The 27,738-nt window shown below is 62.4% G+C and overlaps 3 protein-coding genes across 22 annotated transcripts in view; 1 reads left to right on the top strand and 2 right to left on the bottom strand.

Annotated features, from left to right (window-relative positions):
• The window catches only part of CCDC57 (coiled-coil domain containing 57), an 83,528-nt gene extending 79,125 nt beyond the window's left edge, over window positions 1-4,403 (bottom strand). For all 4 annotated transcript variants that reach the window (XM_081030034.1, XM_081030035.1, XM_081030036.1 and 1 more), the window contains exon 1: window positions 4,064-4,403. In XM_081030034.1, coding sequence (XP_080886160.1) covers window positions 4,064-4,254 — 191 coding nt within the window. In that variant the 5' untranslated portion in view covers window positions 4,255-4,403. The remainder of the gene's footprint in view (window positions 1-4,063) is intronic.
• An 8,795-nt stretch (window positions 4,404-13,198) lies between these two features.
• On the top strand, window positions 13,199-22,607 carry SLC16A3 (solute carrier family 16 member 3). 14 transcript variants are annotated; one of them, XM_081030067.1, is made up of 8 exons: window positions 13,216-13,259; window positions 14,831-15,017; window positions 18,865-18,990; window positions 19,440-19,640; window positions 19,954-20,056; window positions 20,300-20,443; window positions 20,707-21,465; window positions 21,735-22,607. In XM_081030067.1, the coding sequence occupies exons 5-8, from the start codon at window positions 19,981-19,983 to the stop codon at window positions 21,989-21,991; spliced, it is 1,236 nt and encodes a 411-aa protein (XP_080886193.1). In that variant the 5' UTR covers window positions 13,216-13,259; window positions 14,831-15,017; window positions 18,865-18,990; window positions 19,440-19,640; window positions 19,954-19,980; the 3' UTR covers window positions 21,992-22,607. The 14 variants fall into 14 exon arrangements, with proteins under 14 accessions (XP_080886198.1, XP_080886193.1, XP_080886201.1 ...); XM_081030070.1 differs by lacking the exon at window positions 13,216-13,259 and adding an exon at window positions 13,273-13,377 and having other exon boundaries at window positions 19,809-20,056; XM_081030063.1 differs by lacking the exon at window positions 13,216-13,259 and adding an exon at window positions 13,699-13,751 and having other exon boundaries at window positions 19,809-20,056.
• A 2,305-nt stretch (window positions 22,608-24,912) lies between these two features.
• CSNK1D (casein kinase 1 delta) overlaps window positions 24,913-27,738 on the bottom strand; it is a 28,555-nt gene continuing 25,729 nt past the window's right edge. For all 4 annotated transcript variants that reach the window (XM_081030086.1, XM_081030087.1, XM_081030089.1 and 1 more), the window contains one exon: window positions 24,913-26,714. In XM_081030086.1, the coding sequence (XP_080886212.1) occupies window positions 26,664-26,714 (51 nt within the window). In that variant the 3' untranslated portion in view covers window positions 24,913-26,663. The remainder of the gene's footprint in view (window positions 26,715-27,738) is intronic.

Here is a 27,738-nt window from a genome sequence, read left to right on the forward strand (position 1 = left end):
TGCACGGTCCTCACACAGTGCCCGCCTCAGATGCCCACCCACAGTGAAGGCTGCCACCCTAGGAAGCAGGGGGAGTTCAGGGCCAGTTACCACCTGCCAGGGACACCATGAATTCTGGGCCACCAAGGGGCAAATCCTCTGGGCCCAGCAGGTCAGGAGCATACACAAGTAACGTGCTGTGACATGTTGTAAATGGCATACATGCTCCAAGTGCCACGCATGTGATGCATTTCATGAGTGGTGTGCATGTCATAAGCAACAGATATGCAGCACGTCATAAATGACACATGACATGCATGTGACATGTAAAATTAATGACATGCATGGCAGAAGTAGCGCATGTCATTAGTGGTATACACGTAAGTGGCATATCATGCATGCCGTAAGCAGCACATGTGTCCTGAGTGATACACGTTCTCGGGGTTGTGGTCCTGTGCTGGCTGCAGGGCTCCCGGGACCACTGGGACCGTCAGGCCAGGTCACAGGTCGGTCCAGCCACCACGCTCGGGGAACTCCCAGGCATGGAATACGAGGTGACACAACAACCTCCATGCTTGGGTGTCTCACACGAACGAGGCATCTAATGGCTGCCCCCCAAACCCAACACACACGTCAGCCCAGCTGACTGCCAGCGGGCTGTGTGAACGAGGAGCCAGTGTGTAGCCTGGTGAGTTCTGGGTTCTGGCACCATCGGTCCCATCAGCAGAAGCCAATGCACACACAGGCCACCACGGGCCTGTGCTCACTCAGGGAAAGAGTCAGGATGGAAGCACACACACATTAAACGATGTCACGCTGCTGGGCCCTGACGAAGTGTCCCTGTGTTGCCACTGAGGTGCTTCAGAGGACACCCAGGTCTGCAAGGCCCACAGGTCTCCCTCCTTAGCACCAGCCCCACATCACTCACAGCCACCCACCCAGTTACTCTTCTCACATGGAAATCATGTGGCACCGTGCCTGTGGCTCCTGGCCATTTTTAAGATAAAGTTCAACCTGTTTGGCACCGACCCCCAGGACAGGGCCTGGCCCATGGTGCCCACCATAGCTTCCTCTGGATTTCCAGCTGCTTCGGAGAGAAACTATCTTCTAGCATGTACACCAGACTGTGCTGCTCTCAGGACCCCAAAGGTGCCCACTCATGAAGGGGCACCTCGAGTGTTCGGTCCTCCTTTCCTCCTCACCCCATCACAGAATGGCCTGACCTGCTTCTGCAAATCTCACCAAAGGATGATCCTAAAAGCCCCAAGGCTGGGATCAATCGGCTGTAAATGTCACAGATCCACAGTCTGCACCTAATCTGTCAGCCAGAAGTTTCCAGGCGGGATCCCACAAAATTGCTGGGAAAGCTGCAAAGATCTCCAGAGGGGAGAAAGCTGTCAACTCGGCTTTGCCCATGATGCTCACAGCCTTCTAGAAGAACCCAGGATATCAGGAGACCTGCTGCCAGCTGGGGAATAACCAGAACTGCCCCAGGTCATCTCATCACTTTGGTTTGCTCATTTGTACAATACTGGGCTTTCTAACCCTTTTTTTCCCTTTATGTTGTGAGTTTACCTGCCAGGTATAAAAAGCTCTTGGAAATCCCAGGTTTTAAGAAGGAGGAAGTGACTACTCTGAAACCATGGTTTCCCACGCATGGAAAACAATCAGGCCCCAGACACGCGGGCAGCAGAGGCCCCACCCAGCAGACCACGTCAGTCACCAGTCGGGTGGGTTGTGCCTGCTGCTAAGACGACACCGTGGCCCACACTCACCCAAACCTCCCCTGAGCCTGTGGCCCAGCCTCGTCAGAGACGAAGGGAGCGGCCCTGAAATCAGGCACCCTCCACGCACAGCACGGTGTTTCCTGGGGGCCAGGGCTGTGAGATGTGGACGCATCATACTTAAAGAGGAAAGAGTGCAGGGCAGAGGATGAGTTCCAAGGAACTACGAAAAGCAGCTCCATAGAATAAGAACTCCCCATGCACAGGGGGCTCTGCACAGGCGCTGGCCTTGCCCTCGTGCCCCGGCAAGCTGACTGTGGTGACCATATGTGGGATAAACAGGCAAGGAGCAGGAGACAACCCTTTGTCTGTGCCAATCTAACCCCTCACCAACATGACCAGCGCACCACAGTGACACACACCCAAGTCAGAGATGAACCATTGCTGCCCGATCTGCCCATGTGACACTTGCTCGGCTGACCAAAACTTTGGAGCGCTTTGTTTTAATCACTGGATAAGTACTTAACAGGAAGAGAAAGTCTTTCCCACTGTAAAGCATAAGCAGCTGCAGACTCTAACCTGTACACGAAAGTCAGTCCCGAGGTGCTGTGAATGGCCGTTGAGGTGCACTGGCTGGGCGGAGATACCGAAGCAGGGGTGCTGCGTACCCCTTCTGCAGAGGACTACGGCTCTGGGCGCACCTGGCTTCCACTCAAGTACTAACAAGATGCACCCCACTGTCCCTAATACGAAGACCCAAATCTCCGGTGAGGAATGTGGTCTCCTTGCTGCTCTGTAAATGTACTGAATGAGCTTAATTTACAAACTGCATTCATGAGCCTTGAAGGAGAGTCCAGAGGTGGCTCACGGCACTCAGGGCAGGGGACTCAGCAGCAGCACCCTCTGGCAACCCAACACTGGCAGTGGGGCCAAGCTCAGTACATTTCACCTTTAAGGGGCCCATGGGGTGACAGTCACAGACCTGAGACCCAAAGCCTTCTTTCCCATCCTTCACCTACTGCCAAACAGTACTCACAACCATCTGTGAAACTGAAGTAAGGAAGTGAAAAAGGCTGGGGGTATGCCAAAGGACACAGAAGCCAGCTGGAAGGGGCACCGAACGCCCACATCTGCACAATTAGAGCTACACAATTAGTGACGGCAACAGATCGTAACCCGTGGAACTAAAATGTCTACACCAACATAAATAACTGAATAACTAGGAAAAACAGGGAGAAAAGAAGGCTCTTTCGTACAGTAGAATTCCAACTAATACATGTAGAAGGAATAATGGAAACGGGAAAATTACCATTTGGTGATTGTTTCAGAATAATTGTTTCAGAAAACACTCACTTGTGGGTGCTAAAGTCAGTGATAGGCAGCATGTTTGGAAACAAGATATGTACTCCTAGTCTGACAGTGTCTCCCCACAAGACACTCATTATCTACAAAGGGGAAATGGTAACTTTATGGGAGACAGCTGGTGGACGCCACCTAAACCCTGTGACCAGTTAGTAATGGGACGAATTGGCATCGTGTGCTACTGGTAAGACGCACTGAGAAGAACACACGTTCAGGGCTGAAGGTTTCTTACCAAAAATGCAGAACTTGACATTGCTCACGAGATAAACCCAAATGGAGGGGCCATTCTATAAAACAAGTGAAAGCCAAAGAAAGACTGAGGGATTGTTCTGGATTAAAGGAGCTAAGAAAACAAGGATGGTCCTGGGTTGGACCCTGCAGAAGAGCAACGTCATCCGTGAGATAACTGAACACGTCCTGTGTATCAGATCGTGACTGTGGGTTAACCTTAAGGAAATTTGCTTAGTTTGCGACAGGAACTGTGCTGGTATAAGGCTATTTCGGGGACTCCGGCACAAGGCACAGGGGAAACCTCTGCACTCCTTTTGCGACTCTTTAGTAATTCTCCAATAGTTACAAAGAGAAAGTCACCCCGGGCCAGGCTGCCTGGGTCTGAAGCGGCCTCGCGGGCTGCAGACGTGGGCAGACTCCTCCTCCTCGCGCGCCAGGTCCACGCCCGGTGCGGCCCCGCTCATCGCGTTACCACGGGGGAACCACCCGCGGGCGCCCCCGAGGCCTCGGGACGGGCGCACACCCGCTCGGGGTGCGCGGCTCTGCGGGCCGGGCCGGGCCCCGCGGGTGCAGCCCCTGCTCCGAGCCCGGCACCGTCCGCCGGGCTCTGGGTCCCCACAAGACCCCGCTGTGTCTGGCAGGACTTGAAAGTCACGAGTCCTTCCAAGGAAAGCGAAGAAACCGTGCCAAGTGACACCAGAGGCCGTGAATGAAGGCACCTCCGCGTCCCGCCGCGCCCCCGCCCCGCGCCCCCGCCCGCGTCTCACCCGGAACGCCAGCGGGGAGCAAGCTCAGGTCTAGCCACGTTGCCATAGCGACACGAGTCGTCCGCGCGTTCCGGGTGCGCGCCGTGCAGCGCTCGGGTTCCGCCGGCCGGAAACGCGAGCCGGCCTCCGAGTTCCGGGCTCCTCCCGCCCCGCCCCGCCGGGTCCGGCCTCCGGGCGCCGAGGGGCGCCATGGGGGACCCCCGCTCGGACCCGAGTCCCGGCAGGGTGAGCCGAGTGAGAAGGGCCCCGGACCATCGTGGGGTGGACCGGAGGCGGCTGAGGCTTCCCCAGAAAGCCAGGACGCGAGCTCGCCAAGCGCGCCCGTCTCGTTGCACGGAGGGTGGACCTTAACCCGGGGCAGGAGGCCGCACGTGGGGCTGCGGGGACTGCGGGGCCGACAGCCGGGGCTTTAGGGGGCGTGGTGCGCAGTTGCACGGGGCGAGCCCCGAGCCCCGCCCGGGGACGTGCGGCGTGGTGCGTGGGTCTCTCCCGCAGCGAAAAGCCTCCACTCGTGCGCCGGCGGGCGGCAGGCGGGCCACGGGCGGCGGGCGGGCCACGGGCCACGGCGCCGGCCTTTGGTGTGTGAGTGACAACCCATCAGTGCGCGTGCGCTCATAACCACCGCGCTTTTGTTTGTGTGTTCAATTATACGTTAAAAGAAGAAACAAAACTTCTGCAGGCAGCCCGGTGCTAGGTACACCCTCCATCAGCGGCTGAGAATCCACTGGGGGTGGGGAGGACACAGGGTCCCGAGTGGAGACAAAACGGACGGTCAGCCCGCATGGCGGTGGCACCGTTGGACAGTGTCCTGCACGCCGCTTGGTCCAACCCCTCCTGTAGGTCTGTATTCTCCACCTGGAGGGCATACCTGCTGGTTCACAGGCTGGTCCCAGGGCTGGACAAACTGTCAGCCGTAAGACAAGGCTCTGTTTTAGGAGGCAGCTCCTAGCCAGAGGTCCAGGAGGTATTAAACATCAGAGACAAATCGATCAACAACCCTGGCCGCATGAGAAATATAAGATGTGAGATGTGATCCAATCACCGTGCAGAAACCACGGAAAATAGCCCACCTGCGTGGAGGAGCTGCAGATTCAAACCCCAGCTCCGATCCTGTCTTGCCACAGCTTTCCTGGGCTTGGTTTGCTTCTCCATAAAACGGGGAGGACACCTTCCCTTCCTGGTGCTTTGCCAGTGAGAAACGCGAACTACACAGCTCTGTTTCCCTCCCACTGAAGGGGCTCTGGGGTGTGTGTATAAACAGGCGGGACTCCCCGTTTTAATGAGTGGACTTCACCCCTCTCCCTGAGCTGACCCACCCCAGTCCCGGCTCTGACCCTGATCCAGCCTTCACCCCAATGGCAGGTCCGGGCACGGCATGGCCTTGCCTTCTGCAGGAAGGGCCAACTCCGACTGCCCTCTTGAGGTGACGCGGTGATGTGCTTCTTCCTGTCCCTCCTCCAACCTCCGCCCAGCCCCCAGAACAGACCCTCCCCCCTTGAGTGCAATCTGAGGCTTCCAGGGTGACCACGGTCCTTACACGCGCCCACACATCACAGCAACACGGTGGAGGCCAGCCGGCAATAGGCCCTGCCAAGAGCCCGAGTGCTCACCACCCTGCAAGGGGCTCATCAGGTCACACCTGGCTGGCCCCCACAACCCCTCTGAGGTCTGCCATCTTGTCTGCTTGGCCTCTACAGAGCCCCTTCTCCATGCCCCACACCCAGTAGCCCAGTAGATGCCCATGGGGTGACATGCTGGTCCCCAGGGTCAGACCCACAGAGCACTTTGGCGCCTGTTGTCTTTACCCATCTTAACTGCCCAGTCTGGTTGGTGCCCCTCTCACCAGTGCCCTTCAGGGGGTCCCATCTCCTGGGACCACCAAGGCTGGCATCAACACACAGTAGGCCAAGTAGCCCCTGGACTCGGCCGCCTCAATGGCTTCCTGCCTGTGTCTCTGATCACTGGCCGCTCTCCACCTGGCTCCCCACCGGGGCTCCCCATGGATCAGGCCAGACTCCCTGTTCTCCCAGTCTGTCTCCCCTAAGCCACGTCCAGCCTACTACATCCCAATGGCTGCGCAGGTGCCAGTGTCCTGGGGCCACAACAAATGACCATAAACTGCAGGCCTTAAGACAACAGCGCCAGAGACCAGAAGCCCAGAATCAAGCTGTTGGCAGGGCTATGCTCCCACCAAGGCCCTAGCTAGAGTCCTTTCTGCCACTTCCGGTTTCTGGTGGTTTCCTGGCAGCTGTCAGTGTCCCTTGGCCAATCACTAATCTCTCTCTCTGTCATCACATGGCCCTCCTGTGTGTCTCTGCCTTGATATGTTGCTTTTTATAAGGACACTGTCATATGGGATTAGCCCGCGCCCTCCCCCCACGCAAGTGTGACTTTGTCTTAGTCACATCTGCAATGGCCCTATTTCTAAGTGAGGTCGCATCCTGAGGTCCTGGGGTGGGACTGGAGCACCCCTTTTAGGGACCACCGTTTAACCCTGGGCCTGTGCTGCCCATCCCCCAGTGCCAGCTCCCCACTGGCCACCCTGTGGTCACCCTTTCACAGATGTAGAAACCCCAGTGGAGGTGAGGGACCCCACGCCCAAGGACAGTGCTTGTGGGGTGATAATGTTGGGGACACTGGAAGGTTGGCGAGGGACTTCCCAGCGTGTCACAGGGGACGGCCCCCTGTATCACATGGAGACCTCATAGCCACCCTTCAGGGTAGTTCTAGAACCTTCCCCACTTTACCGACAAGGACGCTAAGGCCAGAGGGGCTCAGGACAGCCAAGGCTGCACAGCTGGGTGAGGGGTCGGGCCGTCTTCCTCCCATCAGCGCCCCAGTACCTCAGCCTGTGATTGGGAAACGCCCTGTGTTGGGCCTGAGGCAGCACCTTCTCCATCTGCCTGGCTGCCCCCTGCTCCCTGGGGCCCCTACCTGTGAAGACGCCTCCAGAAGGGTGTGGGCACAGCTGTCTGGGCAAAACCCCTGGCAGAGTCCTGGGGAAACAGGGACCCAGATGGGGTTTCAGGGGAGATGCCCTTCACCCCCAATGTGTGCCAGACTCTGGAAGGCCAGGCAGATGGCCCCTGCTCCCCAGAACAGGGTGTGCCCTGTGAACCTGGGAGCAGGGGAGGGTGTCCTCACGGCCCCGTAACCAGGAAGGGACTTGGTGGGGAAGACTGTGGTCCTGGGGGAAGAGCACTAGGGGCCCAAAACAGCCATTCCCAGAAGTCGAAGCCTGGAGGCAGCGGCAGAGTGGTCAGGGCCCCACCAGCCTCCAGTGAGGGGTGGGCCTACGGCGGGTACCAGTGGGGCACCTGACCAGGCCGGCCCCCTGGGCTGTCTTGGGGGAGGAAGCCAGCATCCACCTTCTTTGCTGTCCTGCCCACTACACAGAGGGCAGCCTGTGAGCAGGAGGTGATTCCAGGGGGATTTGTGGCATGTTCTCACTGTAACCTAATCCCCAGAAACCGTGAGGTCCACCCCTGTGGGGTGAGAATGAGGAAACCAAGGTGAGGCAAGCCAAGAGGCTGGGTGGCCCTGAGCAGGCCCTGCGCGCCTGCCCGGCCTTGAACGACCCTGGGTAGAAACCTGCCCTTGAGCTGGCGTCACTTCAAGGGGCAAGGGACAGGGCACCGGCTGTCAGAAGGCCCTGGGCCTCGTCCCACCACCCCAAGCCCCCAGGCTCAGCTGAGCTCACAGTGGGTGCTGAGTCACCGGGGGAAGGGGAGATGTGGTCAGCACAGGAAGCTTGGGCAAGGCCTCGCCCTCGCCACACACTGGGAAGGATGCTGAGAGCTTGGCACGGGGCCGGCCTCCCTCCCTCGGCGCCCTCACCACGGCCTGGCTGCCGTTCTCCCCCTCCATCTGGCCTGGGGAAGGCCAAGGGTGGGCAGAGGTGCCCAGCCTCCGCCTGGGGAAACTGATGCCTCCACATGCCAGGCAGGGGCTGGGGTTATGACCGCTGTTCCCTGGGGCTGGGATAGTTCCAACTGAGCGCAGGGCGGGGCGGCCCAGGTGAGCTGAGATCCATCACTGGGGAACAGAATCCAGGAACCAGGCAGCCCACACCTGGGTCACACCTCAGCAGATACCGAGTCCTGCCTGAGGAGCGCCAGGGAGAGGCGGGCAGAGCAAGGGCAGGTGCACAGCCTGTGGGCGGGCACATTAGCTGGGTCCCTAGGCAGCCAGCTGAGCAGGTGAGACCTGAATGGTGGCCAGAGGAGAGGACAGAGGCCGGGGCGCTGGGCCACAGGGGCGGTATGGTCCACTCGATGGGGTATGGGCTGCAGGAGAGGAGAGGAGGGGAGGCCACACCAGGAACCAGGCAAGGGACACAGGGGCCCTGGGGCCAGTCTGGTGGCTCCTGTGCGTGGACATGCTATTTCCTGAGCGTCGCTCACTCACCTGCATTCACAGAGTGCCTACTTTGTCCCAGAAGCTGTTCCAGGTGGCTGGGTGGCCACAGCCCAGGGCATGAGGAGCTGCAGGACTCGTCCAGGCCTGGATGTGAGAGTGAGGGGAAGAGGGGAGCCTGGAGGGAGGCCCAAAGGGCTTGCGGGACTGGGGAGTGCAGCAGGGAGTTCCACTTAAGCCAAAGGGCATCTTGGAGTCACCTGCTCGAGGATGGTCTTGAGGGCCCTGAGAATGGACAAGGCCCCTGCCCAGAGGGGTACGGACACAGAGGAGGAGGGGGCGGGGTTGGAGCCCTGGACAGACTGTGGGGGGTAGTGGGGTGCCCCCCCACCGGCAAGGTCCCTCACCGAGGAGTGACTGTGCAGCCAGCCTCCTCAGCAGTCCCCGGCCCAGGATAGGCCCTGCACCTCACCTGGTCAGCAGGTATAGTTGTAGGTACGACTTGGCTGCTCTTGGGACATGCAGGAGCCACCAGAGCAGGCCACTGCCAGCAGAGATTATGTAGTCACCAGCTCTGTCCTGGGCCCCCATCTAGGGAGACTGGGTGCTCGGGACCAGGCCCAGCCAGTGGGGGTTCCCCGCCCTTGACCTTGGTGGTGCTTCTGGCCACCAGCCTTTCATGGGCGGTATCCTGGGTTCCTGCCTGGCCACCCCACGGCTTCTTAGCAACACCTCATTCAGGCCAGGGCTGGGGGCAAACAGTGGCAGGTGAGGTGCAAATGGGACATGGAGGGAGCGCAGGTTGTGGGAAGCAGAGGAGTAGTCCGCTGGTGCCTGGGCTGGCGGCCTCCAGGAGGAGGAGAGAGAGGAACAGACAGTGGGGACGTCAGGGAAAGGCTAAAGGGCAGCCCTTGGGGCCTGGAGGAGGAGGATCCCAGAGGATGGGGGTGGGGGAGGTGGAGGCAGGAAGCAAAGAGGGAGGTGAGGGGCCCCAGCCAGTGGAAAGCATCAAGTGACAGTTCCAACCCTGACTCGTTTTCCCCTGTGTCCCAGTCCCACCCCCAAGGCCTAGATGGGCAGAGGGAGCCCTGACGACCCCCCCCTCAGCCCACAGCTAGGGATGGGGCAGGGTGGCAGAGCCCCATGGCCTCCCATGGGATGAAGGGCAGGCCGCAGCACAGGAAGAGGAAAAGCATCCGGGAGGCTGGACCCAAAGGGCCTGGGGGCAGGGGGAGCCCAAATGCTCGGGGCCACTCCCTGGCCAGCCTCCAGCCAGATCTCAGGGACAGAGGTGAGTCTTGATGGTCTACAGAGGAGCCAAGGTTCCAGGCACCCCATGCCCTTCATGCCAGGTGAGCACTCCCACACCCGTGCCCATCAGTAAGGGGCCCGGGCTCCAGAGCTGTAGGGGCCCAGGGGCTGGGGCAGGGCTTGGCTGCCCCAGGAGCAGGAAAGGGGGACGCCCAGGGTAGCCTCGGGCCCCACAGGGGCCCCTGCCTAGCGTTGCCCACTCCAGCTTAAACACCAAGCGGGCTGATCACACACACTTATGTTTGAAATTCTGAAAGTAACAGACCACAGCAGTGCTGCGGCAAATGCATACCCTCGTGCAAAAGCAAACAAGACCCCATCTCACCCACATGCGGAAACCCACGCAAAGTGGATCAACAAGCTAAACACAAGAGCTAAAACTATGAAAGTCTTAGCAGAAAACACAAGGGAAACTTACATGCAATTGATTATTAGACGTGAGTCCAAAAGTACATGGCAACCAAAGAAGCAAAGATAAAGCCTTCATGCCTCAAAGGCCATTATAAGAATGAAAAGACCACCCACAAAACGGGACAAAATATTTGCAAATCATGTATCTGCTAAGGCTCCATCGAGAACAGTAAATTCAACAGAAAAGACAAACAGTGCAATTTTTAAAATGAATGAAGGACTCAAATAGACACTTCTCCAAAAAAGATACACGAGTGACCAGCGAGCCCATGAAAGATGCTCAAGGTCATTAGTCGTCAGGGAAACGCAAACCAAAACCACAGTGAGAGGCCGCCTCACCCCCCCCCCCCCAGGATGGCTACAATTTAAGAAAAGAGAAAATACCACATGTTGTGAGAATAGGAGCCTGGGCACCACTGGTGGGATGGCCCGGGGCTCCACTGCTATGAGAAAGAATTTGGCCATTCCTCAAAAGGCCAAACTTACAATGACTGAAAGAGCGGCAGCAATTCCACTCCCAGCTCTGTACCCAGGGAAATGAAAACATGTCCACACAGAAACAAATAGGATGTTTGTTTACGGCAACACTGTTCACAACCGCCAAAAGGTGGAAACGACCTCAGAGTCCACCCACAGATGAGTGGGTCACCAAAGGTGGTCCATCCATGCGACAGAATGTTACTCAGCCATAAAAAGGAATGAAGTGATGGAGTCCAAGGTCCGGACGAACCTTGCAAAGCTCGTGTTGGGAAAGTAGCCAGTCACAAAAGGCCACATCACATGTGAGTTTTCTCCTGCACCCAGAACAGGCAAACCCAGAGACACAAATCAGACAAGTGGCTGCCAGAGGGTGGGGGGGAGGGATGGGGACTGATTAATGAGTATGATACCCCAACCACCACCCAACAGACACCCCACCCCACCCCCAACTTAACGGCCATGCCAACACCTGCCTTAGGCAGACAGTGCACCAGGCTGGGCAGGCGGGGATGTCTGGCTTTTGCCCACAACTAGGTGGCTGAGTAGTTAATATGTTAATTTTCCTCGGAGCCGGAAGAAACTCTGAGGAAAAGGCCCCAGGAAAGCGTGGGAGGCCAGGGGCGTGTGTGGAAATGCCTGGCCCTGGGGCCCGGCTGCCCCCACTGGCCTCAGTCATCTGGAAAGGCGGCCTGGCCTCTCCAACCTGGAGTCAGGGAAGGTGTGGCCGGAGGTGTGGAGGGAGAGTGCAGACTCACTATGACATGGTGCCACCAGGCCCCTAAGGAGAGCCTGGACCCCCGGGCAGAGGTTGTAGCTTGGCTGAAATGTCCATGCCATGACTCAGCTTTCTTCATCTGCCCAGGGGTTCCCCAGCCTTGAGGATGGGGGAGTCTGCATGGCTCCATCAGGCCCTGGAGGGTTCCCTGGCACCCGAGACTTGACCCCGGGTCAGAGCAGAAGGCCTGTCCTGCCACCCTCCCTGGGCACTGCCACAGCAACCGTCAGAAGGCTCTCTGGGTTTCCAGTATCCTTTTCGGAGCCTTCCGTCTGCATGCGCAGCAGCGTGGCAATTGCTGCCCCTCCAGCCCACCGCCTGTGCCAGAGACAGCTGGTGGGAAGCCAACAGGAGCCCCAGACGGCGGGGCAAGGGGACACAGCCCTGGAGACCCCTTGGAGCACATCCCAGGGCCTGCCTGGACCTGCAGGGACTGGAAATCAAGGAGATGGCCAGGAGGATGGGGCAGGTGGGGGCTCCTGGACCGTAGGGAGGGCAGCGCAGTCCTGTGAAATCACCCCCTCACCAGGGGTGGCTACACCTCCCTGGTCCCCCACCCCCTTCTCTTTCAGAAAAGGGCAGCCTCAGTTGGGGGGCTGGCCCAGGACCAATGTGGGGGACCAGGCACTGGAGCAAGCTCTGGGATGGGTGCTGCTGGCTTTCTCCACCCTTCCCCTGCACAGCACCCACTTCCCCATGTTCAGGCTCCTGGCTCCTGCAGGGCCCCAGTCCAGATGAGGCCCTGGCTTAACCTTCCTTACCCTCTTCTGATTACCTGCAAGTTGATTTCCCACGAAGGGCACGCACAGTAGCTATCATTGGGCACACCCTTAAGTCATCCCCCCCACTCCCCAGTCAGAGCCCACGCCCTGTAACACTCTGCTGGGATGGGGGACCCATCAGCTCTCCCTCTGTGTCCCTGTGTGGGGGAGCCCCCAGCAGCCTGGGTGGGCAGCCAGGCTGGCCCTGGGGCCCACAGCCAAGGCAGACGCTGTCTAAGGGGCTGTGGGCCTGGGGGACTGTCCTCTGTCACTGCAGGGCTCTCGCAGAACCACAGTGTCCCCGGCTGACTGCCCCCAGCTCTCCCAGTGGGACCTGAGGAGCCCCTCCCCTGTGGGAGGACAAAGGCCAGACCTCAGGCACCGCTCAGATCACTGCGTGGGAGTGGGCCCAGGTGTGAGAGGTCAGAGAAGGCCCAGCCCTGGCCTTGGGAGGCCTTGAGGGCGCAGGGACACCCCAGCCACCCAAGCCCCACATGGCCCAGCCAAAGTGAGTGCCAGGGGGCAGGTGGGGGGTGGTCTCTCTGTGGACTTGGCATCTCAGAAGGGGGCTTTGGGCCAGGAGGCCAATACTGCCATTCTGCCCACCGCGTTTTATTGTGGGGGGTGCCCCAGGCCCCTGGAGCAGGTAATCCTCCACTTCTCGGCCCTCAGAGTTGCCAGTGCTTCCGCCTCCCGTAGCCCCAGGAGACTTGGGGTGTCATTCCAAGTTGGTGAGGTGGCAAGTGTTCCTGTGGTCCCAGCCGTCCCCCACCCCCAAGCCTCACCCCCTGCTGCCTCCTCAAACCTTAGCTCTTTGCACCTTGCAACGAGAACAGTGGGGCTTGAGCGCCGCGCGGGACCGTGTCACCCCCACGGCGAGTGCCTGCGGGGTGTGGGGCTGACAGCACCTTGGCACCGGGCCGTCCTCCCAGCCCCACGACCCGGCTCTGGGTGCGTGAGCCGAGGGGCGGCGGCCGCATCGGGCTTCGCAGGGCGCGCAGCCACAGCGGGAAACGGAAGTTCCGAGGGGGCGCCGGCCTTGCGCAAGGTGACCCGGCGACGCGGGCGGCGGCCTCCCCAGCGCAGCCCCGGAGGAAGCCAGGTTTGGCCGGGGGCGCGGATCCCAGGGTGGCCTGCGCGGGGAGGTCCGCGGGCCCCGGGGCTGAGCGGGGCGCGGAGGCGGGAGCTCCACGGGGTCTGCGCCCGCGGCACGGGTGCAGGTGGGTGCGCGCGGCCGCGGGCGTGGGGGGGGGGCGTCACTGCCGGGAGGACCGCGCGCGCAGAGGGGAAGTTGAGGCGGCTGAGGGCCCGGCGGCCGCACCGCGGGGCCGGCAGGGGGGAAGCCACGTCTCCGGCCGCGGTCGCGAGCGGGCCCCTCCGCCCGCGGGGGAACCCGGGACGCGCCGTCGGGGAGCACAGGGGCGCCCCTCCCGCGGTGGCGCGGGGTCCGGGCGGGGCGGCGTGGGCGGCGCCAGAGGCGTGACGTGCGCGGGGGACGTGCCGCGCGAGCGACCCGAGCTGCGAGTCCCCCCGGCGCGGGCGCAGCAGCCGGGCGGGCAGAGACGGGCCGAGGCGCGCGGGCGGGCGGCGGCAGGTAGGCGCGGCCGGGGCCCGGGGCCGGGACCCTCCGAGCCGCCCGAGCGCCGAGTTCGCGCTTCCGCTCCCCTTGCCCGGTCCCCTGCTGGCCCGGGGATGCCCGGCCACGGACGAGCCCCGCACCTCCCGCAAAGGGGCCCCGGGGAGCCAGCCGCGCCCCCTCCGCGCCCTCGGACCCGGGTCGCCTGGTCCCGCCTGGTCCCGCCGCGCGCCCCTCCGTCGGGCGGACCTCGGGAACCGGCTCGGGCCTGGCGGTGGCTGCGCGGGGCGGCCCAGGCTGGTCCCGGGCATAAATATAGACCGGTCCGCCGCGGCCCGGCGCGCGGGCTGTATTTGGTGGGGCCCCCGAGCCGAGGCCTGGGGGGGGCACTGCGCCGCGGGAGGTCCTCCCCCCACCGGCCCCCTTCTCGCCGCCGCCCTGCGCACACCTGTCCTCGGGCGACGGTTTGCAGCCTAGACTCGGGGAATTAGCCTGGGCTCCCGGGCTCCAGCCCTTAGCCCGAGGGAGAACCGGGCAGGCCTCAGGGGTTGCAGTTTACTTTTGTGAAAAACGGGTTGATAATGCACCTCCCTGGGTTCTGGACCAAGCTGTATGAATGGAAGGGAAACAGGTCACAGCCACTGATGTACCTGGTCTGAATGAGGGACGAAGGGGCCCCCAGAAGGCCAGAGCGCTCCTCTGTCCAGAGGCACTGGCTGGTCTGAGGGACATCAGATGGCAGCCGGACCTTCCTCTATACAACCCAGGACCGAAGGGCTTGTCCGAAGTCCGAGCAGGGCTGGATGCCGTGTGGGTGGGTGGCTCCCAGGGTCCCCCTGCCTCATGACCAAGGCCCAAGGGTCTCCTGGGGTCAGGTGGGTGCTAGGAAGGAGGAGAGACGCCGGGCTGTGGAGGTTGCACTGGGCTTCGTGGGGTGCACAGGGGTTCACGAGTCGTTCCCGTTGGGAGGTCTGCCCCCAGAGGGCCTCTGGGGCACTGGTGGCAGTGCCCAGGCAGGTGTGGTGTGGACAGAGCCTGGGGTGGGCATTGGGAAGCCTGGTCCCAAGGCAGTAATGACCCCATGTGACCCCGGGCAGGGCCTGACACGCAGGAGGCAACCTGGCTCTGACTTCAGCTGGACACCAGGGGAGGTTGTGCTCCCCAGGGCAGTGGCCAGGGAGTGTGTGTGGAGAAGGAGCAGTGGGCTCCCACTCACTGGCCCTTCTGGGTGGTGGTGAGTGGAGAAGGCGCCACACAGCCATCGACCCATCAGCGCGTCTCAAGGTAAGGCCTGGGCACAGTGGGCACGGGCCACACTGGAGGTGGGGGGAGGAGCATAGTTGCCTCAGTCCCCATCTGTGAAATGGGCTGGTAGGAGAAGCCATCCCAGACATCCGGGGTCGAGCGCCCTGCCGAGGGAAATGAAGTCGGTCCTACCGTGGGGGAGCCGCGGATTCCGTGTGGCTCCGCTGCTCGCTGACTCCTGCGGCCCCATACGTGGGCCGCGCGGGCCGGCTAATACGGTAGCAGACGGGGAGGGCGCCTACTCCAGGCAATACGGCGTCAGCTCCTCCCTTGGCGCTGTCACGTCCCCCACGTCCCTCAGCCAGGCGAGCGGCCGGGGCGGAGCCGGCGAGCATCCTCCCTTCCCACCCCTTCCCCCGTCTCTGCCCAGGTGGGACCCACGCGGCCCGGCAGGGGTCGCCCGACCCCCACCTGCACCCACTAGGCCCCAGGCAGTGTTGGTGGGAGGGGCCGCCCTGGATAGTGGGACTTGCTGGGGCAGAGACTCCTTTTGAGCCTTCGCCTTAGGGGACTGGCTTCAGGGTGGGGACTGCAGGCAGCTGAGGAGTCGGACCAGGTGGCCACATGGGCAGGCGGGGGCCAGGCGGGCGGGGGAGCGGGCTTTGGGCTCCAGCTTCCACTGCCTCCCAGCCCCTCGCTGACCTCTGAGCCTTCCAGGGGGGTCTGAAAGGGCCACCCACGGCCACCAGCCGGTGGCCTCCTCCTCGTCAAAGTGCAGGATGGTGTTGGAGGGAGAAATGACTCAGAACCAGGGGCTGGCCAGGGAGCAGTGTCCAGTCTGGCCAGTGAGGCCAGTGTTCCCTCCCCCGGGGCCCTGCAAGCAGATGTGAGTGCACCCTAGAGCTTGCAGGGGCGCCAGCCATGCACTGGGGGGTTGTGTGATCAGCAGAAGTGGGGTGGCGGGCCCAGGCCAGACCCTAGCCCAGCACCAACCACCCACCTCCCAGAGAAAGCCCCTGGCACTTTCCTCATCACAGCTCCGCACACAAGTGGGGGGGTGTATCTGGGGTCCTGCGCTGAACCTGGGCCGGTGACAGTGTCCCAGACCTGCTGGTTACCTGTTTGCACAGTGGCAGTGAGGGAAGGAAGGGGAGCCCTTCCCTCTGAGGACACAGAAGCCTCTTGGCTGGTGGCCACCCCACTGGCTTCAGGGGCCTTGGGGCTGGCTGTTTCCCCAAGTCCAGGAAGGTATATAATTGCCCCTTTCCTGCATCGCAGGCCAGAGCGAGTCTCCAAGGCCTGGAAGTCCAGCTAGATAACTGACCAACCTCCTCTAGTAGGAGCCTTTAATTACTGGGACAAGCTGCGTGCTTTAGGGCCAGGGATCACTGCACTGCAACCAGGGGACATGGTCTGCCATGGGGGCTGACGCTAGACACAGGACCCTAGGTGGGCCTGCGGCCGGGGGGCATGCCAGGTGCACTGGGGTGGCTGTGCGCCTGCAGCAGGAGGAGGTCCCCAAAGGTGGATGAAGCGACAGGATGTAGGCTTGAGGGTGTGAGGTGGAGATGCAACAAGGAGCAGATGGGGTGGGGCTTGGCACTGTCAACACCAAGATGGACTTCAAAGCCGGGGAGTGTAGGCAGAGGAGGGGGCACTGGGGAGAGGGGTGAACAGAGACGGCTGCAGCCTGAACTGGCAGGAGGCCAGGCCCAGAACGGGCGGCTGGGATGGCCAGTGGACCCCAAGGGAGCAGCCTGCAGGGGCCCACCTTGGGAAGGCACAACGGATCCTCCTGAACGGGTCAGTCCAAGGGTCCCCCGTGCACGCCTCCTCCCGCCTCCCGCTGCTCAACTGCCAGTTGCTCGGGGGTGTGGGGCCTGCCTGACCCAGAAGCGGGGACACAAACCCCAGCTGGGAGATCAGCTTTCTAAAGCCCAGAGAGGGTTATTTCTGGGCTGGGACATGGTTCGCATGCTTCCCCGGGAGGGTAAATGTCATGAACGGCCAGCCGGCCAGGCCACCATGTACCACTGATATGCTTGGGTGCCTTCCAGCGCAGGGCTGTCTCTTCCAGCCTGGGTCCTGACTGGGCAATGGCAGGGTTTTCCGTGGAGCATCAGCCAGCAGCACCTCAGCCAGCCCCCACCCCCGAGAGGGGCTGGGTGGATGAGGCTGTTTGGCCTCTGGAGGCCTGGCCCCTCGTCTACCCACCGTACAAGGGCAGAAGCCCCCTCCCCACGCCCTTCCCAACTTGCCCACTGCCCTGGCATTTTCAAGTCACGACCTCACTGAGGACCAGCTGATGTGAGGAATGGGGCAGAGGGCCATTTCAGGGTGGCTGGCCCCGCAGGCTGGGGGCTCACTGGGAGAAGTGTTTGCAGAGCCACTGAGCCGACGGGTGGGGAGGAGAGAAACCCTACGTGGCCCTGACCCAGGTGAGCCTCACACGGCAGCCACACGGGTCTTCTGGGACCCACACAGGTCCCCGAACGTGCTATCCCAGCTGGCTTCTGGGCCTGGCACCGCCACTTCTGCCTCCGCAGCATTCCAGGTGCCAGTTCAGGGGATGCCCCGTGCCCCACAGGCAACCAGTGTCTGTCTCCTGGGGACCCTGGGAGGCTCCAGGGAGGCTCCAGCCATAGCGGGCAGCAGAGAGCAGAGCACAGGGCCAACAAGGTGGGGGCGCCCACGGTCCCCTGGTGAGAGCGTCCAGCTGTGGTGGGGACAGCCAGGCAGACCGTCTTGCTGTGTGACCCCGGCTGCAGAGCTGGGCTGTTCCTAGTTGTTGGTTCCAGACACACTCCCCTCCTTGGCCTCCGCACAGCCCACCTGATGCATTGACAAAGTGCAGTAAATGTCAGGGCACAGCCCAGACAAGCAGGATTCTGAGCACAAGCACGCGTCCGGCACCCATGACCACGACCCGTCCTGCGCCCTGGTCCGCGGTGCCCATGCTTTCTGCCTGAACGAGGGTCACTGCATCGCAAAGCATTCCTACAGGGCATATATTTTTCAGTTGTTTTCTTTAAAGTTACCGTGCTGTGTGTGCCTCAGAGACCTTTTAAACGAGAGGCTAACGTGAGTTGGGACAGTGGCCGCCCTGCACCCCCCGCAGTGTTTGGCTGCAGTCAGAGGCTAGGTTCTGGAGAACCCAGGGTTGGGCCAGAGTCCTGGCCCTCGGTCCTGGTGTGCCTCAGATGCGGAAGAGGGCCACCCAGGGGGCTTGCCAAGTCACAGTTCTGTGATGCTTTTGCAGAATGGGGGCCCCCTTGGCTGGGGCGCCCTGCGCACCTCTCGGCTGTGTCCCCCCGACAGCTGCACAACCCTTGGCTCTAGAGACGGCCCATACTGCTCACTGAAGTCCAGGACTCCTCAGTGTTCGGGGCCCGAGGGCCCTGAGGTCTGGGTGCCCCGTGAGACCCTCTCCTGGGTTCCCAAAAGCAGCACCAGTGGCCCTAGCCAGGCTGCAGCAGCACAGGCTCTGCCGGCGGACCTCTGGCCCAGACTGGGGGCCCGTTCTGCTCCAGTGGGCCATCTAGTCATCACCCTGACCACTAGCTGGCCCCTGGGGGTCGGGCTGTCCCACGGTGGTACAGCCACTGCTCCGGAAAACATCCTGCCAGAGGACACAGCACTTGCGGCCAGTGAGGTGGGGGATGTGCAAGAGGCACGCATTTCCCACATTCCTCTGCCCCCACACTGAAGCTGTGCTCTGGGTCCCTGCGTGCCTTAGATGTGGAAGTGGGCCACCCAGGGGGCTGAGGAAATGGCAGGGTGGAGCGAGGTGGGGGGCACAGGAAGGAGCGAGTGAAGTGCTTGGGCAGCAGGGGTGCAGTGCTCGCTGCAGTACTGGCAGATGTGACACATCTGGGTCTTTCCCCAGACAGCTGGTTCACTGCACACCACCAGTGGGGACGGACCTGAGCTTCAGCGGCCAGCGGTGTGGGCTGGACTGAACACGCCCCAGGTCTCAGGCCTGCCCGAGTCCCCTTGAAACAGCTTCTGTCCGGTGAGGTGGGAGGACAAGGCTACCAGGCTGATGGGGAATCGGGATTTCTGGGGCCAGGAGCAGCCAGAGGGATGGGGCTGAAGATGGAAGGGGAAGGAAGGGTCTCCAGCTGGGAAGCTGGGTCTGGGCGCCCAGGTGGGGGCCTGCAGTGGGCACGGGCAGCCCGCCCCAGTGGGCTGGATGCCAGGAGCCTGCCCCTGCCCGTCCTTCCCTTGCCGCAGGGGGTCAAAGTCCGTTGGCAGACATGCCTCCACCTGGCTCAGCCTCTGCCACCCAGCTCAGGGCTCCCCTTCCTTGATTTACACGGAGGCCCCTGCCTCTTCCCAGAAGAGCTGTGGCCTGTGGATAATTACGGTGGAGCAAGCGGCTGGGGGCGACCGGGGGTCCTCCTGTATGGGCTGGGTCCCCACCTTGCCAACCTGCCTCCTGGGTGCTGTCTGCCCCAACAGCAGGGCCAGCTGCCCCGGCGAACCCCCCTTCAGGCTTCTGGACACAGCAGCCTCTTCAGGAGGTAACCTGAGACCTGGCTGGGCCCAAAAAAGCCACTGCCCTTTAGAGCCAGCTGTGTGGGAGCCACCAGCCAGACGGAGGGAGGAGGGGCCGCAGCTGCTGGTCACCCCAGACCCTCCGCCCAAGCACTGGTGACACAGGTGAGGGCCAGAGGCCGGCTGACAGCATCAGGTGCGTGCAGAGCTGAGCTCCTGCTGGGGGCTGAGGCGTGAAGAGAGGGCGGCCAGCCCTCAGGTGTCTGTCCCCACTGCTGGGCCGTGGCTGGGATGGCCACCTGACAGCCCCAATCTTGTCTGCTTCTTTGCCAGGGACGAGGAAGCAGCCCTCCTGGCCATGGGAGGGGCCGTGGTGGATGAGGGTCCGACGGGCATCGAGGCCCCGGACGGGGGCTGGGGCTGGGCCGTCTTGCTGGGCTGCTTTGTCATCACGGGCTTCTCCTACGCCTTCCCCAAGGCGGTCAGCGTCTTCTTCAAGGAGCTCATGCAAGAGTTTGGGATTGGCTACAGCGACACGGCCTGGATCTCCTCCATCCTGCTGGCCATGCTGTACGGGACAGGTGAGGGGCCGTCTCCCCAGGGTCTGTCGGGCCCGTCCACACGGCCCTGCGGTCCCCGAGCGCGAGCTCTGGCCCCCTTGTGTGGGCGGCGAACACGGGCTCCTCTCGGTGTGAATTGCGCTCGGTTTGGGGGCTGCCCATGAGCACACTGGGCAGCGGGTACTCCTGGTGTCTGCTGAGCCGGGGGCATCTGCGTGGGGGGCTCGGAGAGGCTGGACCCCGCCACTCAGCCTGTCCCCGCAGGCCCGCTCTGCAGCGTGTGTGTGAACCGCTTCGGCTGCCGGCCAGTGATGCTGGTGGGTGGCCTCCTGGCTTCCCTGGGCATGGTGGCCGCCTCCTTCTGCCGGAGTGTCATGCAGCTGTACCTCACCACAGGGGTCCTCACTGGTGAGTGGGGCTGGCCAGCTGCGGGCTGGGCGGGCAGGCGGCGGCGCATCCATTCCGGGTGGCCACAGCTCAGGCTGACCAAGGAGAAGGGGGCGGTGGGTCCCCTGCCAGCCCACCCCCCGGGTGCCAGCCCGACCCTCGTTCCCCATGTGTCCTGGGCATGTCAGTGGGTGACCGTCTTCCTACACCAACACCCCACACGTAGAAACCTGTCCTGGGACAAAGGGGCAAGGCCACTCACCTGCCCCCCGCCCCTCCCCCAGGCCTGGGACTGGCGCTCAACTTCCAGCCGTCACTCATCATGCTAAACCGCTACTTCAGCAAGCGGCGCCCCATGGCCAACGGGCTGGCGGCGGCGGGCAGCCCCGTGTTCCTGTGCGTGCTGTCCCCGCTGGGCCAGGTGCTGCAGGACCAGTACGGCTGGCGGGGCGGCTTCCTCATCCTGGGCGGCCTGCTGCTCAACTGCTGTGTGTGCGCTGCTCTCATGAGGCCCCTGGAGGTGCCCCGGGCGGGGGCGGGGCTGGGGGCGCAGCGGCCGGCCCAGCGTCTGCTGGACCTGAGCGTCTTCAAGGACCGTGGCTTCCTTATCTACGCGGCGGCCGCCTCCGTCATGGTGCTGGGGCTGTTCGTGCCGCCGGTGTTCGTGGTGAGCTACGCCAAGGACCTGGGCGTGCCGGACGCGCGGGCCGCCTTCCTGCTCACCGTGCTGGGCTTCGTGGACATCTTCGCCCGGCCCGCCGCCGGCTTCATCACAGGGCTCCCCATGGTGCGGCCCTACTCCGTCTACCTGTTCAGCTTCGCCATGTTCTTCAACGGCATCACTGACCTCACAGGCTCCACAGCAGGCGACTACGGCGGCCTGGCGGTCTTCTGCATCTTCTTTGGCATCTCGTATGGCATGGTGGGGGCCCTGCAGTTTGAGGTGCTCATGGCCGTGGTGGGCACTTCCAAGTTCTCCAGCGCCATCGGCCTTGTGCTGCTGCTGGAGGCCATCGCCGTGCTCATCGGGCCCCCGTCGGGAGGTGAGGCTGTGGGGCCGGGAGCCCGCCCTGCCCAGGGAGGGGCTCCCTGGGGGAGGACGGAGAGGAGGCCCCCTGCCCGGTCCAGCACCAAGGCCAGCGGCTGTCAGGAAGGAATGGGTACCCGCTCCCTCGGCTGTGGGAGGGGCAGGCGGCCTGGGCCAAAGGCAGGACCACACCCGAATCTCAGGAGTGGTGCTGCCGCATCCCCGAGACATGAAGGGGATTCAGCGGGTGCCTCTGGCCCCTGGCTGACGCTGTCCCCTTGGCAGGCAAACTCCTGGACGCCACGCACATCTACCAGTATGTGTTCATCCTGGCGGGAGCCGAGGTGTTGACTGCGTCCCTGGTGCTGGCGCTGGGCAACTTCTTCTGCATTGGGCGGAGGCCCGCTGCAGACGCGGAGGGGCCGGAGTGCCCCAAGCCCCCTGCGGATGGCAGGGTGGACTCGAGGGAGGTGGAGCAGTTCCTGAAGGCAGAGCCTGAGAAAAACGGGGAGGTGGCTCACACCCCGGAAACGAGCGTCTGAGCCGGAGCCCACGAGGCCCATTCGTTTCACACAGGACTGGCGTGGGCAGCGGAGCGTCACCTGAACAGTGTTTGTCAGGGGAGGTGGCGGGTAGGAGCCATGTCATTCCAAGCGGATCTGCAGTAAAGCCAAGTCCAGGTCACCAGCCGTGTGCACCAGGCGCCTAGCCTGCTGACCCCCGAGCAGCCGGTGCCCAGTACTGGGCTGAAGGACCTAGAAACCCATGCTCGGAGACAACACGACTTTAATCAGAGGGTGGGTCCGTCCCTGCCCTGTCTGTACCCTGCACCCCAGCACGGCCTGAGTGTCTGGGACAAAGCTCCCTTCCTGCACCTATGGAAGGTCTGCAATAAACCTGCGTGTGGGAGGAGCTGAGTTTGGTTTAACGCCGGGTGGTCCACTTTCTCAACAAGCCAAGCGGGTGCGGTCCTTGTCAGGGAGCACGGCTCCTTCCTAAGTGCCGCTGGTTCTGGGCCCTGCTATGCTGGACCCTGACGGCTCGGCGCTGTCACGCGGGACCCAGGCGGCGAGTGCCCCTACGAGGTGTGTGCACTTGAGCTGAGACATGTGTTCACTGCTGTGTGTTTAAAGAAAATGGTCTTCCTGCCTTCCATTTATTCACCCCTCGGCTGGCTGAGAGTGAGCGGCCCTAGGTGGTCAGTGCCCGGGGCCGGAATCTGCTCCCCATTGGCCTCGTCCAGCCCTGCCGGCCTCACCCCGGGACCTCACACCCACCTGCCCTCGTGGCCAGCATGGCCTGCGTGGCTGGGAGCGCGATCAGAGGCCGCTGGGGCCGCCTCAGTACGTGGTGCGTCGAGGGCGCTGGGGACGGCAGCGGGTGCCCTGGCGGCCCGAGTGCAGCCGGAGAGACGCCACCTCCCTGCTCCTCTGCAATGAAAAGCAAGCGAGCACTCACATCGGGCTGGGGCCGCTAACCCCACCTGCTCGTGGCCCAGGAGCTCTGCGCAGAGGCCCCTGCAGTCCCACAGCTCTGGGACCCTACCTGTCACCCCTTCTGGCCCTTCTGGCCCATCTGCCAAGGGTTGGGCTGGGCGGTACCGGCAGCCACAGGGTCAAGGCATAGCCCTGCACGTGGTGACCCGCCTGTGCCTGGTGGGCCAGGCAGGGCCCCTGGGCAAAGCTGAGGCTGTCGCAGGCCCGTGCTCCGTGCAGAGGCAGAGTGGAGCCCTGCCCTCCCCAGTGCCCAGGGTGTTCACACCTGCCCCCACTCACCCCGGGGCGTTCACACCTGCCCCCACCCCCTCAACCTGGCAGCCTCCCCAGGCACTTTCACCCCAGGCCTGCCAATTGGCCCGAGCACCGTACAGTGTCTTCCCCCATAACCCTGAGCCACCTCACCCTGGCTGGCGGGGAGCAGCAGGTGGTGGGTGTCCCCTGCTGTCCCCACACCAGCGACCAAAGGGCCTGGCCCACGTGAGGACCGGCAAGCCCCTGAAGTCATGCCCTGGTGACACTACTATTAAGCTAGCTCAAGATGGTCAGCATGTCCATTGGTCATTGGCCCACAGAGGTGTGGCCCACAGCGGGCCTGTGGGGTGGGGTCCATGCAGTCCAGGAAGGGGAAGAGGTCCAGGTCCCCCCGTGGCCTTGGGAACACGGCCCACATGCTCCCAGCCATCACAGTAGCAGCAGTACCGCTGGACTAAAGCTTGACTAGAGGCTGACGCTCGGGGCCAGGGAGAGGGTGAGCAGGCAGCCTTGTCTGCCTAGTTTTCTGGTTCCAGATGTTTCCAGCTGTGCCCAAGGCACAGAGAAAGGAAACTTCCTGTTCTCAGACAGCTGTGGCTACCAAGGGCCCTAAGGGTCACTGAGGGGGGTCTGGGAGGGTACAGACGGGAGCTGACCCTGTCCCTGCAGACATCCCCAATACCGTGATGCAGACACCTGTGCTGAGCCATCCTCTGCAGAGGGCATGCACCCATCACCCCAGTGAGATGCAGGGGACACACAAAGGCCACCCAGGACATGTGTGGTCCCTGACCTGCCTGCGGCCCCCCCACCTGACAAGAAAACAGAGGAGAGTGGCTCAGGGCTGGTCCCATCGCCACTGCAGCTGGGAGCCGGCGCAGGCAGACTGGGGTACAAATGTAAGAGACAGGGCCAAGGAAGGGCCCAGCCCTTTCCCAGAACCTCAGGGACAATCGGGCACAGCCAGAATGGCAGGAGGCGCGTGGGCCCAGCAGGAGATAAAGCAAGTGGGCAGGGCGTGGGGCGTCATCTGCCCCCCACCCTTAGGGTAAAGAGGCAAAGCAGCCCAGGCACATGCAATGAGTGGCAGTGGACCCAGAAGCGTCTAGGTCCGCCACACGAGCCCCTCCATGGCGGGTGAGCGGCGGGAGAGGCCTGTCAGCACAAGGTGGCAGACGGGATGAGGAGTTTGAAGGATGGCAAGCTGCCCTGGGCTGGGGTGGGGGGTGGGGCGGGGCAGGCTCCCGGCCTGCCTTCCTGTTCAGTGCCACCCCGAGTTCTTGGGGGAGGAGGTTCCTGGGTCTCAACAACTCAAGTGGGAGAGGGAAGCCAAGACCATGCACAGAATAGATGGACAGACAGACGGACGGATGCCGCCCTTCCAGACAGTACTTGTCTGCCGGTTAGAAGGGAAGGGAAGGCCACATGGGAGCGGATGCGTGGCAACCGTGTGTGCCCCACCACGGGCAGCGGGGACAGGTACCATGCTGGCAACCCCAAGGTGGGGGGGAGTCATTCAGGAGCTTCCCAGAGGGTCACTGGGGCCGCGTCCCCACCCAGTCTCACTCTGCCTGCCCCCACCAGCTGACACACCACCAGGCCGGGAGGGCAACATCAGTGCCCAGCCCCCAACACCCTCTTCCACATAGTCAGTCTACACACCGAAAACTCTCCCTCTGACGAAATAAAAGACCACACGGCGGGGCGGGAAGAAAGGTACACGTTGTCATGAATTTATTACTGACACGGTGCTAAGTACACAAATACAGTGGTCATACAAACGCGCAGGGCGGACCTGCCCCCGACCCCAGGCTGCACAGACACTCGGCTACGGGTCCCACAGGTGGTGCGCGTCAACACTGTCCCCAAGCACTGCTGAGGATGGGCCTGGGGCCAGACCCCATTCAAACGGTCGAGGTCTGGAGTGGCCTGTGGGTGCAGCGAGCGTCCCACCTCCCGAGAGGGAAGCCCACCTGCAGGCGGCGCTGGGCCAGGCCCGAGCCCTGCACAGCAGCTGCAGCTGCAGCCTGTGTCAGCGTCCCCAGCCCAGCATCCCCGCATCCCAAGCACCCCTATGCCGGGGCTTGGGGGCAGGAGGGTCACACACCTGCACCTTCCAGGCCCCTAGCTGCCTCCGACACAGAGTTTTCAAACGACACTCAACAGTGGGGTGACAGGGACACCTGTGACACTACCCACGAATATACATATTGCACCTCACTTCCCCGAGATGGGGGCTCCTGTCTGCTGGTTGCCACCGCCACCGGGTGCCTCTGATGCTGCATGAGGAGACGGCGGCTCAGGAAAGCCACCACGAGCCCAGCCGCCTGGTCTTGGCGGAGAGCCTCAGGAGGCCCCGCCCCTGGACTTCCGGTGTTCACTCCATCCCAGCAAGGCCATGAACACGCATGACCGCGCTCTCCTGGAGCGGCAGGTCTCCGAGTCACTGCGTCATGGCTCTTCAGAGTGGGTCCCCGGCCCGACGCCTTGCAGCACACCTGGCACCGAGTGTGGACGGCCACGGCCGTGGTTTTCAGAACACAGATGTTAAAACACATGAAGGGCCAATCCTCGCTGCTAGTATTTACAGTCTGTTCAGAAAATTTCCCAAACTCCAAGGCATTGAGGCAACCACCACCACCACCACCACCACCACACACGACCCCGTGGGGCCCAGCGACACACAGAAAGCCTCGGCTCCGAGTCTTCAGTGCCTGGCTTCCATCTTGCATCTGGGAAGATCAAATGGGTACCGGCATTTCAGTCACAGTCGGGGGGTGACAGCCAAAACCAGGTGAATGAGGTCACAAGACACACAGCACACAGACACGCACATTACTTACACACGCGTATACATGTGACAATTTCTGAGAAAATCCCCTTTCCACAGTGGACCGCACAACAAAACAACAACAGGAAACAGGTGACTGAGGTTCCCGCGTGCCCGTGCCCTGCCTCACTCCATCCTACACAGAAACTCCACGCCAGTGTCCGTCAGGGTTCTTTCAAGGTAACCCCTTGTTTAAGACCGCAAAAACAGACAAGAAAGAAACAATAAAAAGATTTCTTTACACAGATTTAAGCCAATAATTTTTAGCAAAATGATACAAAACTGTCTGAACCAAGTAGGTCGGTGGTTACAGCAGACTCGCCAGGGCGTGCCACTGCGGGAGGGAGACTGCCAGGCTCCTGACCGCGGGGGTTCTCGGCAGCCGTCTCCCTCTGCTTCTCTTCCCAGCCCCGGGACAAGAGTTCACGTGGGGGGCCTCAGTGGAGCCCCTGGCGGTGGCAGAGCTCGCAGTCTGTCCGTTTGGTTTGTGTTTTGCCTCCCCATGGGCGCTGCTGGGTGGGTGGCCTGCAGAGCTCCCGGTGCGCTAGGCCGGGACGTCACTAGTAAAGCCATGTAACAGAGTAGATCAGCCATGCATTCATTGTGTGCCCTTCACAGCAAAAAGGAGCGTTCTCATCGGTGCACCACAGACTGAAGACCACTGGAAGCCACCCGACCGGGAATCTGTCGGAGCCAAAGCACAGGACAAGGTCAGTGCGTCCTTCGGGCTGGGGCGACAGCTCGGATACAAAACAGTGATGGCGCCCTGGGAGGAGAGGCAGCTGCGCCTAGCCCCACACTGGACGCCCATGCCCCCAGCCGCTCCAGGCGCTCCCTCTGCGGCCAGGACATGTGCTCAGCAGAACAAGTGACAGGAAGATGGGGAAGGAGGAAGAGGCATGCAGGCAAGGGGGCCTGGCGGCCGCGGAACCAACAAGCTCATGAGCGACAGGAAGAGTCAAAGCAGGAAGTTACTTGCTCCCAGGCCCTCTCCTGGAAAGGAATCTGGTGTTTTGCAAACAGGAACCAGGCCCCATGGGGCACCAAGATGCCCTTCGGGGGAAGACGTGACAAGCACTTCCCATCAAGACGTTTCCGAGAGCGCCAGCATGTTAGAAGGCTAGCAGGCCGCGCACAGCGGCCCTGAGCCCTCGGCGGGAAGGAGTCGCCAAGTGTCACCCAGACAGGAGCATGGCTTGGCGCCCAGCCATGCACCAATGGCAGGGGAGCGGGCGGTTGGGGTGACGGCTGGTACAGACAGCACAGGGGCGAGATGCTGCGCAGAGACCAAGTTCGAAAAGAAAAACAGACGAAGACAGAAACGCGAAGAGGGAGAGAGGTGACAAAGCCAGGACGGCAGAGACCCCAGGAGTCTCCCGCAGCAAGAGCCCCCGCCAAGCGCGGCCACTCAGTGAGCGCAACACACAGACCCGCACAGCCCACCTGGAGCCAGGGCCACAAGAGCCAGGGCCACGAGAGCCAGCGCAGGTGCACAGCCCCGGGCCCCTGACCCCCACGTGGGCACCGACGCGCACAGTGGGCAGGTGCTGGGGTCACCCGTTTGGGGACTGCTCGCCCCACAGCTGCTCTGGAATCCACACACGGTGAGGACTGGGCGGGCCTCTCTCTACTGGCAGCGGCTGGCATGCAAGCCCAAGCCCAGCTGTGCGCTCCCAGGGGGCGAGGGGTGAGACGCGCCCGCGAGCCC

The sequence above is a fragment of the Rhinolophus hipposideros genome (assembly GCF_964194185.1).
Source record: "Rhinolophus hipposideros genome assembly, chromosome: 20".
Classification (NCBI taxonomy): Eukaryota; Metazoa; Chordata; class Mammalia; order Chiroptera; family Rhinolophidae; genus Rhinolophus; species Rhinolophus hipposideros.

Bases quoted from the DNA above. Each gene is read 5' to 3' on its own strand.
- SLC16A3 (XM_081030072.1), top strand. From the start codon at position 19,834: ATGGGAGGGGCCGTGGTGGATGAGGGTCCGACGGGCATCGAGGCCCCG. The intron at 20,057-20,299 runs GTGAGGGGCCGT...CTGTCCCCGCAG, and splicing joins GGCCATGCTGTACGGGACAG to GCCCGCTCTGCAGCGTGTGT. The intron at 21,466-21,734 runs GTGAGGCTGTGG...TCCCCTTGGCAG, and splicing joins CATCGGGCCCCCGTCGGGAG to GCAAACTCCTGGACGCCACG.